The sequence below is a fragment of the Trematomus bernacchii genome, unplaced genomic scaffold, assembly GCF_902827165.1.
Source record: "Trematomus bernacchii unplaced genomic scaffold, fTreBer1.1, whole genome shotgun sequence".
Taxonomy (NCBI): Eukaryota; Metazoa; Chordata; class Actinopteri; order Perciformes; family Nototheniidae; genus Trematomus; species Trematomus bernacchii.
This window is the reverse complement of record NW_022987593.1, coordinates 4,915,932-4,928,441: the sequence shown is the minus strand read 5'-3', so window position 1 is coordinate 4,928,441 and position 12,510 is coordinate 4,915,932. Positions and strand designations below refer to the sequence as shown.

Here is a 12,510-nt window from a genome sequence, read left to right as displayed (position 1 = left end):
CTTCTTGTTTATATGTTGTCTTCATGTGTTCAAAAGACAGTTAAACACATAACCTGTTAATAAACATGTTGACCAAAAAGTCATTGATTAAAATCTTTAAATTGCAAATAAACCCTCGGATTATTTATCGCATTGTTTTTAGAAAAATACTTATGAATAAGTGCATTTGTTGTTGTTGTAAATCTCTGCTGAGTCTACTTTCAATGTCTACAGAGTGTGGAGGATGTTCTACCCTTTTGTTTAAGAGTTGCTGTAGTCTTCTTTGTAATGTGCTGGGGCGGCAGGGTGAGGGCAGCCCACACCCACAGATTTAACAAGTTCTCTAGGATGTTGGGCTCCTGAGGGAGGAGCCTGATTATATGTTTGTGTTGTCTTAAAAGAGGATGCTGCACAACATGTTGCAGCATGTGACAATAACCGTCACCCTCTCCATCATTTGCTAGTCACTCACACTTTTATTTTATTATTTTATTATACGGGATAATATGGGACATGCATTATGTGCAATAAGGGTACCTTATTTATTTATATATTTTGTATTTGCACTCCTTGCATTGTTTCTTACTTCAGCTGGGCTTCAAGTGCACAGGTTCCTCTAAGCAAGTTTTAGAGATTTTTATTTTTGTTTAATAATAAAGGCCGGACCTGTAATGTCAACATGTCAACATAACTATACCTGTGTCCAGAAATAGTTAAATACAATTAATAATTAATAACATTTCCTTAATCCTATTGAATCTGTAGCTTTGACATACATAAAGAGTCACTTAAAGAAGTTGGGTCATTTGCTCAATAAGGGAACTAAAATGACTATCAGAAGGAATTAATAATCATTACCAAAAAAAGTGTATTCACATATTTAATATCATTATTAATCATATAAATAAGTATAAGTAATTAAACCAAGTTGCGTCTCTCGGGGAACCAAAAATCCACCACATGACTTTTATATTCAGATGACCCACACCATGTTTATTACATTTTCCATATCACATACAAGTTTAAACAAACACGTTGGAATTGTCCCATTCGTCCATGAAAGATGGATATCATAAGAAACTTCTCACTAACTGTTTTTTTTTATACATACAGATACGTTACACGGCATGTAGTGAATATGGCAAAACAAAATTCCCTCTACAAATATTTATCTTTTCATTATTACCATAAGTAATAAGGCACAGTTTATTTAAGTCTTACAGTTGTAATGCAAAATAATATTTTTCCAGGAGCTATTTATTTAGTTAAGATACCCTGTGTATTGATTAATTGGCTAATAAGAAGAAATAACATGTCGATTATGATTTAAAACTGTATATTTTCCGTTTTATCAATCAGGCTGTTAAAAAAATTCCCAGATCATCACTTAATGATCAGACGCAGTATAGTTTCCTTCCACCACACCAACATTATTTAATAACATGCAGTTTTTCCCCGTTTCTACTTTGGTTACTATGAAGGGGAATTTGGCCAGCACCTCAGGAATATATTCCTTCTGATATTCAGATAGCCACACTATTTTCTACCTTCGCTGGATCCATGTATGTGTATGGGACCTTCAGGAGCAAGTTTCTAAGACAGATGCGTGCACTCAATGCTTGAAGATCTCCTTGATAGGCCCTTATCAGTTCGCAGTGGGTCGTCTCGTCAAAGTCGGCATCAGGGTAGTGGACAAGATGTGCCTGATAGAATCAATTATACATAAAAAATAAATGTTCCTGCTCAAATTTAAATGTATATCAAACATAAAACAACATTTGGCTATATAATATATATATATATATTATATATATATATTAATATCTTATATAATGCAAATAATATTAATTGATTTGATCTGAACATCTTGAGGTGATATGTAATTTAAAGTTTCACAGGAAGTTTTGGGCACTTACGGTGTCAGAGATCGAGTTGCTGAGTAGCCACAAGGTGGACATTGCGTTAGCTGTCTGACCCTTGTTAGGCAATGTCTGCAGCAGTGTTTCCTCACTTGTTTTCCCCTTTCTGGTTGGTGGAGGAAGTTGCATTGTGGTTGGAGTGTTGGGCATCCAGCCACCATAGTCATACTGCAATGAAATTAATATTTTTGTGCCATTACATTTAGAACAAAGCATGTGCAGACATTAATGGGCAAGAGAGGATGAGGAGAGGAGAGGACAGAGTTTTCTGTAGTGCCTCCTTGACGTTCAATGTTTTTCGTAAGATATATATTCACTATTAAGAAAGAAAAGAAGAAGAATACAGAGCCACATGCAGGATATGAGAGGTGAACCTGTGACCCTTCGGTTCCCAGGCCAAGTCCCTATAGAGACTGAGCCAATGCTGCTCTTATTACATAGTATATTATATATATCTTTCAGCCCTGTGTCCTGGATTTTTAGTGTCAGCTCTTTCTGCTACTACATCCACAAACTCACAGTACCTGCCCGTTTTGCAATAAAACCTTTTTAAAGTAATACAACTCCTGTTTCTGTTCTCATTGTTTTGCATTGTGGGTTGAATCCAGTTGCTCTTGTGAGTTTAACAGCATGTTATAGTTTGTTGATTTTGGCTTAAAGCCTCACTGTGTCTATCTACAGCCTTGCTGACTTGCTAACATAGCTTTCAAATACTATTTATTTTAAAGACTTGCTTACAATCCTCTAAGTCTAATGTAATTTTTTTTAACAGAATTCATCCATCGTTCTCCAGGACAGAAACATACTAATAAAACCTTATTTACCCATTCCACACAAAAACATAATAATTGTGGTATATTAGGATGCTTCACCTGTCCAGTGTTCACGGCTGAGTGCTGTCCTGAGCAGGTGAAGATCACCATGGTGACAAACTTCACCAACTCTGCCACGGTGTTGAATCTCTGTGGGATCCCTGAGAACCAGAGGGATGTAAATGCTTTACTAAGACGCCTTTTTTAAATAATCATATTACAATGGTACATAACTGTGCACAGTTATTATCTAAAACATTTAGCTTTTCTTTAGCCCACCTGTTGATGATCGGGAATGAAATCCATATTCAAAGATTTCTGAAATCCAATCCTGCAGATGTTCATCACGCTCAACATCAGCATCACTCTTGTAGTGGAAGCTGAGCATTCCCTGCACAAACCTGAAATGTAAAACACATTTCTAGCTGGTGTATTATACACACTGCACTAGTATGACTCTCTGTGTAGGGACATAATTGAATGGCCCATTCCTTTTAGAAGAGTCAGGTCTGTGCTTTTGAAGATTTTGGTGAAATATTTGACAAAGAGGATCCTAACTTTGAGGAATAGTTTGACATTTTTTAAGACATGCCAATGTAGCTTTTTTGCTGTGTTATCCCAGCTTAACCTGGCTTCCATGATGCATACCACCAATGGGTGCCACTTTGTTATGAAAATTGGTGCCTCAGCCTACAGTGGGGTTACTCAATAAGCATACCATATTCATACTGTAACAAATTAATATTAATCACACACACACACACACACACACACACACACACACACACACACACACACACACACACACACACACACACACACACACACACACACACACACAAATATGTTAAACTTATATCGTTTTGATTTAGTTTTTCCTGCCCCACCATTTTGTTTTCATGTTTGACAACAGCCATGTGACCATTGTAATGTGAGTAACCATGGATGCCGCTGGATAGTCATACTGGGTTGACAATTATTGTACTTGTTGCAAGCTAGCTACACCACTGGGTTCCCAGAAATACACCCATCAACTGAAAACGGATAAACGGTTCTCAAGATGGTAGATGTTCTCTTGTGTAGATAAACCTTCTCAAGGTGTCTCATTTATAACATTTATTTGTGCACACCATTATTCCGATTTTTAAACAAACTATACTTTCTAAAATTGTAGGGGACATGTCCCCAGCGAAAATGACGCCTATGCTACCAGCAAATTAAGTTTGTGGTCTTATATGAAGTATCATGCTGCATGCATTTGTTGTTAAACTGTGTCTATGAGCAAAAACCATATAGAGTCTAATGGTTACCTGGCAACCTTACTGGGATTTCAAAACAAACTAAATGTATAAAATGTATTATTACACGGCTGAGTTGAAAACTCGATTCTGATTGGTCATTACAGATATCAGAGGGTATTAATACTCGATAACAGACCGCTGCTAAGCTAAATAAGGACCGTTGCCGAGAAGGATCAAGCGAGAGAAGGAAAGATAGAGCGTTAGATGTCAGAAATGTCAACAGAAGAAGACAGACAGGAGGTAAACACTAACATGAACATGGTATGGGCTTCTCTGGCGTTGTTTAAGGACTTGAAAGAAAAATAAACTGTGAAAAGACTTGGACAGTAAAAGAAAACATTGATCTGTGCTGCCGTTCATTTAAAATTAAGTTGTTTTTGTTGCAGTTCCAGCCATTGGTACGCCGTGGAACAGAGTTTTTTTAAGGATAATGTACAGCAAGGCTTTTTCAATATCTTTATTTTTCAATATTGAAAAATGCACATTATCCCTCACCTAAGGTAAGAGATAAGTTTGAGAATTGGTTGTATAGGTGTACGTTTGACACTTTAAGACATCTTAAAGTCTTTGTAGCCAGGCCTCATGAAACAAAACATGGAGCACACTTCTGCAGATGGGGAATGGAACATAAACTCTAATTCTGCATTTGTATTTTCAAGTTGCTTTACTGCAGGACTAGTGCTCTTTGCTGGGGCAATAACTGCATTCAAACAGATCCATAGCCTTTGTGCGTTCCAGCGGATCTATCCTTTCTTCATTGACATAATTAGCTTTATGTGATTCAGTTGTATGTTTGGTTCCAACAAACCTACCCCTAAGCATCATCTGAGTCTTTATCGCATGGCAACTACAATATACATTATTTGCATCCCTAGCACATATTATTATTGCAGAATAGAAACTGCCTACACTATGATACCTTTGGATGATACCCCAGAGCTTGAGTCCATCATCCCTGTAGTAGAAGTTGGGCACAGCCTCCAGGCCACGCTCAGTGATGTCCTCTGGTATGCAGAGGGAGCTGTAGGTCAATGAGGACAGTGATCGCTTCAGGATGGTCTTCAAAGCCTCTCCACCAGAAGCTACAAACTAGGAAACAGTCAATATTTCAGGATATAGTTAGAGACAAATACTGTACATGATATTAAAAAAGTTGGTCTTTCCGTACCTGTGAGAAAGCTCCGTTCTCAGATATGAGGTTTGTTCGAGCTAGGACGTTGATATGCAGAGTGTAACGAGTGTGAGGTATGAGCAGCTGGAAGGAGGGAACTCTGTTAGTAACACTATTACATTCTAACAAAGTAAGCAAGTTGAAAAAATACAGCTACAGTAATTCAAGTATTATTATTCCAGGTACCTTATGCAGTAGATGTTTCCTTTTCACATTGCGCATCAGTGACACTGTGAAGACTTCAGCCAGCAGATGTGTGCGCAGCAGGTGAAAATTGATTTGATGCAGGTTGAAATCTGCACTTCTCACGAAAACCTTGGCCATCAACCAGTCGTACTCAGAATCAGTAGGCAGGAAGATGGGATTGTCTCCTGCTGGAGTCTGCTTCAGCTGCAGGAGAAGGAAGGGTGATGTGGTTCCTTCAATCCATTGACCCATTTTCTGTAATTTTTGTTTCTTCTGCCTATTTACTATAACTTTTCTCTGCTTTTCAGTCAATATGTTAATCGCTTAAATATGGAAGTTAAAGCAGAGGGACTGCATCCACGGACTGGGACTTCATTCACTGCTTAGGTAATCACTACTCCTATATCTTTACATAGGAAAGTAGTTTCATAGCAACTATTTGCTATGTTGCTCAGGAGGAAGAGCGGCGTCCACCAATTGCCGGGTCAATGGTTTCAATAGTGTCCTCGGACAAGAAGCTGATCCCTAAATTGTTCCCGATGGAATGGCCAATTGGGGTGTATATTAGTCTCCCCTAATTAGTGTGTGGATGGATCAATGCTGACATGAGAGTAAATCGCTTTGATTTGTGCCAGAGACTGGAAAAGTGCTTATATATATATATATATATATATATATATATATATATATATATGTACTGCATTTATATAGAACCTTTAAGGGGAAATATACATTTTCATTGAAGCCCATGTCAGACCAAAGGTTCACTTTAGAGCAGCAGCCCCACGTTCCTTTGTCTTTTATACATCAATGCTTTTGTGTCTAGTAAAAAAAAGTTGATCCGACTCAACTATTCCTGCCTGGCTCTGGCTCAAGCAGGAATAAATAAACGTAGAGGCCGACTTCTTCTGCAGTTTGAATGATAGTTGAATCAATGATAGTTAATCAATGCATAGATCTTTTATGTTAGCTACTTGAGTGCAAATCTCACCTGAATAGCGAGTGGCATCAGCTCATCATCAGATGTTTTGTGGAGCAGGACGAGGGGAGCCGCCATGTACTGCTGCTTCCCATCAATGATGTTTGGTGTCAGTCCATCCAGAAGCTTGTAGTCACACAGGAAGATGTTGCCTTTCTGTTTTAGAGAGGATGAGTAACAATTTGAATCACATCAACACAGTATATATTACACCTACTAAATGAACATGTAATTGTGACAGACAATTCTTAATTCACCATGTCATTGGGGAAAACACTACTGAGAGTATCAAGACACTCACCTTCATTTCCTCTACCAAGGTATACGGACCTCTGGGGAAAACCATCTCATCAGTGACAGGAAAGTTGTTGGGCAGAGCTGAACAACGTTGGATCAACATGGGGTTGACACCATTTAGGAACTGGTAGCCAAAGAAAGCATCCTCTTTCCAACGTAGCCGGACATAGTCTGGACAAAAGAGCTGCACTTAGTTGAGTTTATGATTTTCTTTTATAAAATCTTTATCTTAAACAACTGTCTTTTGTGGGGTCTCTCAGGGTTCTGTTCTCGGTTCCACATGATTTAACATTTTCGTTCACAAAATCAATTAATAATTTGAGATTCTATGATAGTACACCTGATAAGTGGTTCTTGGTGTTTAATATTCCCCTGATATCATCAAGATCAGTCCAGTTCTCTTTGGAATCAGCAAGTCCCTTCAGCTTCAGCTCAATCAGCCTAGAAAAAAAACCTTTATTAAAAAACAATAACTTTATTTATCGGTAGGTAGGTAGGTAGGTAGGTAGGTAGGTAGGTAGGTAGGTAGGTAGGTAGGTAGGTAGGTAGGTAGGTAGGTAGGTAGGTAGGTAGGTAGGTAGGTAGGTAGGTAGGTAGGTAGGGTAGGTAGGTAGGTAGGGTAGGTAGGTAGGTAGGTAGGTAGGTAGGTAGGTAGGTAGGTAGGTAGGTAGGTAGGTAGGTAGGTAGGTAGGTAGGTAGGTAGGTAGGGTGGGTAGGTGGGTGGGTGGGTGGGTGGATGTTCTAAAGGCTTCACCCAGCGATGACATTGGAGTAAAACTCCCATTTCTTGGTCCAGGAAAACTGGACCTCCGAGGGCAGAGAAGAAGTAGTTTCTGCCTTCATGCAATGGGGCATTCCTTCTCCATCCAAATGCCAGCTGTGTTAAATAGAAACAGGTGGTGATGCTGCGCTGTTAAAACTACCACTCTAATGCTTAACAAGGGAGAAACTGCACCTACAAGTAGGCTATTTTATTTGTAATCATAAACCCTGGTGCAACAATGTCACGCTGTGATTCATTTGTCATTAAATATCATGAATATATTTACCCAAAGGTGGAGGAGGTTTAGATACATGTTATCTTTGGAATACATACAATTAAAATGTGAATATGCTCTGAGCACTTACAGATAGTATTTCTCTCGCCAATCCGGGTCAAATAATTCCCACAGCCTGTCAAAAGTACCAGAGTAAAGCTCAGTAAGTCATCACCGGAGCTTAAAAAAAGAATAAAAAACAGATTTAACATACAGAATTTTCTCTGGACTCCTTATAGACCAGCTTGAGTAACTTGTTATAACTTCATATCTTCTGGAAAGTGCACATTGTACAGGATGTCAAACAAACATTTCACAAACCATTTTCTTCTCTGAAGCTTTGTACATCAGTGGTAGTGATGGAGCGGAAAATGGGAAACTTGTAGGTGACTCCCTCAGGGGATTTGACTACCACCTTGACAGGGAACCAGCAATCATCTTGTGTTTCTGGTGGCTGTTTGTCTAGCTCTATCCAATACAGCTCTCCAATGGAGACAGGGCAGGAAACAGTGAAAGAAGACACCTGGTGTAATGACAGAAATTGTTTGGAAACATTGATACAAGAGATAAAGTGTATTTGATAACCAATAAGCTTAGACATCCAAATGATTATCACAAAATGACTGAATGGTTTGAGAAAATAATAAAATGTGCGCAATACAGAAGATATGTTCACTGTCCTTGCTTCCTCTTCCCAGAGAGCAACTAGATGTTAAGGCTGCAGAGTGTTCCTTGTGTGAACACTTACCTGTGCTATCTTGTATTTCAATCTTATTCATGTTGCTTAATAAACACCTGAATTACCCTACAGGGATAATTAAAGGTTTCTATTATTTGAGTTTCTGTAATTAGAACACGTGTGTGTGTTATCTCTTGTTCCGTTTGAGGAAGCATGTTAAAGCCTTTGTTTAAAAATAGAAAGGCATATTTAAGACTTACAGCTCCTGGGATGAAAGAGGAATCTCCTTCAAGCCAGATGCGTTCGCTCTCCCCATCTGTTCCCTTCAGCTTAATGTGGACCCTGCTTGAAGTGCCGGCATCATCGCGGCAGCCAGTGGATACTGTCACTTTATAGTCCACCATTTTCACTCTGAAAAGCAGAAGAATCCTGGTTGTGAGAGAACTATAATAACCATTCAGTACTAATACGAGTAACTGTGATTACATCGACCTCAGTGCAAAGAAACCCTTCAAATTCTGGTATCATAATTAAAAGCAAAAAGTATTATACAACTAATATAAAATGTCCCACTGAATGTGTTACTGTCCAGTCATTGCTTAACTGATCAACAATCACAAAGCATCTCTCTTACCTTTTAATGAGAGAGAAGTTTCTCTGAAGAAAGGCTCTTTCGATAAAGGTAATCCCCACTGATTCTGCTATTTATACTAACAGTTTGTGGGAGTGTCCAGAAAGAAGTAGTAGAACTAGAAAATGCATACGGAACCGACTAACTCCCCTTTTGTGTATGTACAGCTCTCAACATGCCCAGACTTGTAGTGATTTTCTCCTCGTTTTCGCCTCATTCTGAAAGAAAGAGGTGAAATGTGCTAACGTGACGGCCGTCTTGGTGTTGGTAACGTGTATTGTGCGAGACCAGAGATGTAGTTCATTGAGCGGTTTCACACAAAAAAAAAAGTGTTACTTCACAGTTGTACGACCATTTTTTTTATTTTTTACTTGCAAAATTATCTTTAAACATCATATGTGTAATTCATGGCACAATTCAAACGGGATCGAAAGATAATTTTTTTCTCTCGCCATTGACTTCAATACATCATTTTTAACTGCTTTTTAACTTGACGTGTTTTGGTATGTGTCTGAACCTCTCTTTAGTGGTTCATTAATAAAACAGATATTTCAAGTTGTGCCTACTTTGTTCATGTACTGTTGAGGTTAATTGCAGTAGGTGTGTGCTATAATGTATTTACAAAGTGTGAAGAGGAGGCAACTTTAGAATAGGGAACCTGTTCAGGTCAATTAGAGTCAAACTACTAGCTTATTGGTTATGAACAAGACTTCACTTTAAAATAGGGAACATATTCTTAGATAGAAATACCTAATTTTGAGTTATTTAGACTTAATTAACACTTATATTTTCATGTCTTGTTACATAAGAATAGATCATATTTATTAAGTGTTATTATGGGAGAATTACTATTCTTGTGGTACTACTGCCTTATTAGGCCCATATTGAGCAGCGCATATTAAGACCAAAACTCATGTGCAAAAACGTCCTTACTTGCAATAAAGACCAGGCTTTTTTTAAGCAGGAAATGTGAAAATAATATGAGAATGCTGACAAAAAAACAACAAATGCATTGTCATAGTGTGCAGACATTAGGCAGTCTTGTACTTATATTTATTGACATGGAAGTCAATGAGGAAAAATACTTACATGATTGTGTATAAAATTCAGCACGCCACATCAACAGAAGCTTCCTCGCTCATTCAAAATATCAGTGTAGCTCACTGTGTTCAAGTAAATTCTGACTTAAAAGCTGCTGTGAGTTTATTTTGTACTGGCTAAAACACTTTTCACATGAAACATTAAAAAAAACATGTTGAACATTATCTTATAATGAAGCGATATGTTCAAAACCTTTTCTGGACAGTCAAGGTTATTTTGTCTGAGTGAAACATCCCTTTAGTCAGCTGAGCTGAACAGTTACTGCAACTGAGAAACCACAGGAAAATAAACAAATAATGTTTTTTAAGGCAACGGTATGTGATCTGAAAAAGATAAATATGTGTTTTCTCTCTACCCATGAATTCAAAAACAAATATTATCTAATAATAATAACAAAAAACCATCACTTCGGAGTGGACCCAGGTACAGCTGAAAAAAGACATGTATTTTTGCTTCACGTATAGACAGCAGAGAGTCTACACATCTTGTGTTGTAAACTGAAAACCCACCTGTTTCACTTGTACCTTGGCTGATAAAAAATAAAATGGTACTTATGAGACTTTGTTATGCATCAGCACTTTCAATGGTCCGGCTCTTTTGAAGTAAATGTGTCAGCAGTTTTCTTGGTGTCCTTAGTATGAATCCTTATGGCTTACTGCCCTTATTGTAAATCGTCTTGGATTAAAGAGTCAGCTAAATGCAATCTTATTTAATCAGAGCATTAAAGTGGACACTGTATGTGTCCACTTTAATGTACAATACATTTTGTATTGTAATTTATATTACATACATTCTCAGCAAACCAAAATGCAAACTAAACCAGTCGAAGCTTGTATGTTGTTTGCTGTCAGTGTTCTCGTTGTGCAACCTGAGGTTTTATCAGTCATAGAGTCGTTTTTTCTCTGGCATTTTGTAGGAAAAAAAGACAAGGTGAGAGGGCAATTCTGTGGATCTCAATGCTTGAGAATTTGTGTACTTGAAAAGGAATATGTTGCCTGAATCATGCACTTACTTGCCTTTCATCGGAAACCAAGTTGTTCAGCAATCCTTAACGTGGTTTAATAACATTTGACGAACTGTAACTGCCAGCACCGCCTTCAGTTATGTGGTGACAGTGAAAAGGATCACTTGTGACTTTTGCTTTGTTGGACAATATCCATGGTGGTTCAAACAAGTTCCAGATTTCCTGAGAATCATTGAGCATTGTTTACCATATTAAAACGAATCAACACAGTTAGCGATAGCTATCAACTGAGTGCCTGACAGGGACATTTCCTAGATACAAAGAAATATGAATTAAGCTACTGAACATTGCAGTTATCGATAGCAACATTTTGGGCTTGCCGGCTCTGGTTCTTCTGGTTGGTCCTGCCAACCACGGCTCAGATTGTTCAATTAGCCGCTTACTTCTCTGCTCCGATTTAGTAAGTTTACCCACTTACAAATAAATGAACAGTCTATTATTTTAATGGTAGGTTTATTTTACTAATGAGAGACAGAATATCAAAAAAAATAACCAGAGATATATATTATATAAGAGATATAAATGGATTTGCATTTAATTGTGTGAAATGAGTATTTGATCCCCTTGCAACCAACAAGAATTCTGGCTCCCAGAGATAAGTCCTCTTCCTTTAAAAAAGTACTCAATATCAACTTTGTGGGGGAAACTTCTGAAGCAATTGGAAACAGGACTCAGAGAGACACGAGGAGAGCTGGAGCTTTGATGGCAAACACTGATGGTTTATTTGGAGCTTCGGCCGGAGAATTCACAAGACAAGTCACGGGCCACGGTCTGACCACACGGTTGAGATGCCACAATCAATTCTGAAGAGACCTTCCTCTCGTATGATGTTTTAACTAGTTTCGCTAAGGGTAATCAACGTTCTTCAATAGATAGACTAAATAGCTGAGGACACTGAATCACATTTGTTGTCGCTTATGGCTCGGGGTCATCTACACCCCGAGAAGGATGTGTTCTAGGTGTCCCACAACAATAACTATATCTGACCGAGAGTTGCCCGGTCATAAACTGGTAACAATAACAAAATGCTAGGGCAGCCCCTCCTTAAGGGAGATAACCGCTGCCAAAGGCTGGGCATCTGCGTCAGAGGGCAAAAGGTAAACATCTATGGAAATTATTCCATGACAAACTTGTTACCTGCATGTTTCTCTGCTAAGGGGACAGGACCACTTCCCTGCATCGAGGAGAAGATGTACGGGGCCATGTACCGTCAAATATTGGCCGATAGCCTCCTTCCCTCAGCCAGGACACTGAAAATGGGTCATGGATGGGTCTTCCAGCAGGACAATAAACCTGAACATACGGCCAAGGCAACACAGGAGTGGCTAAAGAAGAAGCACATTTAGGTGAGGGAGGGCTCTAGCCAGTCTCCGGACCTTAATCCCACACACAAT

At 38.5% G+C, this 12,510-nt stretch overlaps 1 protein-coding gene across 1 annotated transcript; it reads right to left on the bottom strand.

The window, feature by feature from the left end:
* Positions 1–944: 944 nt before the first annotated feature.
* LOC117481942 (arachidonate 8S-lipoxygenase-like) lies at positions 945–11,160 on the bottom strand. The gene is made up of 16 exons (XM_034129884.1): positions 11,105–11,160; positions 8,621–8,771; positions 7,999–8,204; positions 7,946–7,955; positions 7,773–7,840; positions 7,399–7,521; positions 6,985–7,085; positions 6,649–6,815; positions 6,360–6,503; positions 5,369–5,572; positions 5,180–5,266; positions 4,931–5,100; positions 2,990–3,111; positions 2,771–2,871; positions 1,896–2,066; positions 945–1,682 (listed from the first exon to the last, which is right to left on the bottom strand). The coding sequence occupies exons 1-16, from the start codon at positions 11,113–11,115 to the stop codon at positions 1,503–1,505; spliced, it is 2,016 nt and encodes a 671-aa protein (XP_033985775.1). The 5' UTR covers positions 11,116–11,160; the 3' UTR covers positions 945–1,502.
* Between the last annotated feature and the right edge of the window lie 1,350 nt (positions 11,161–12,510).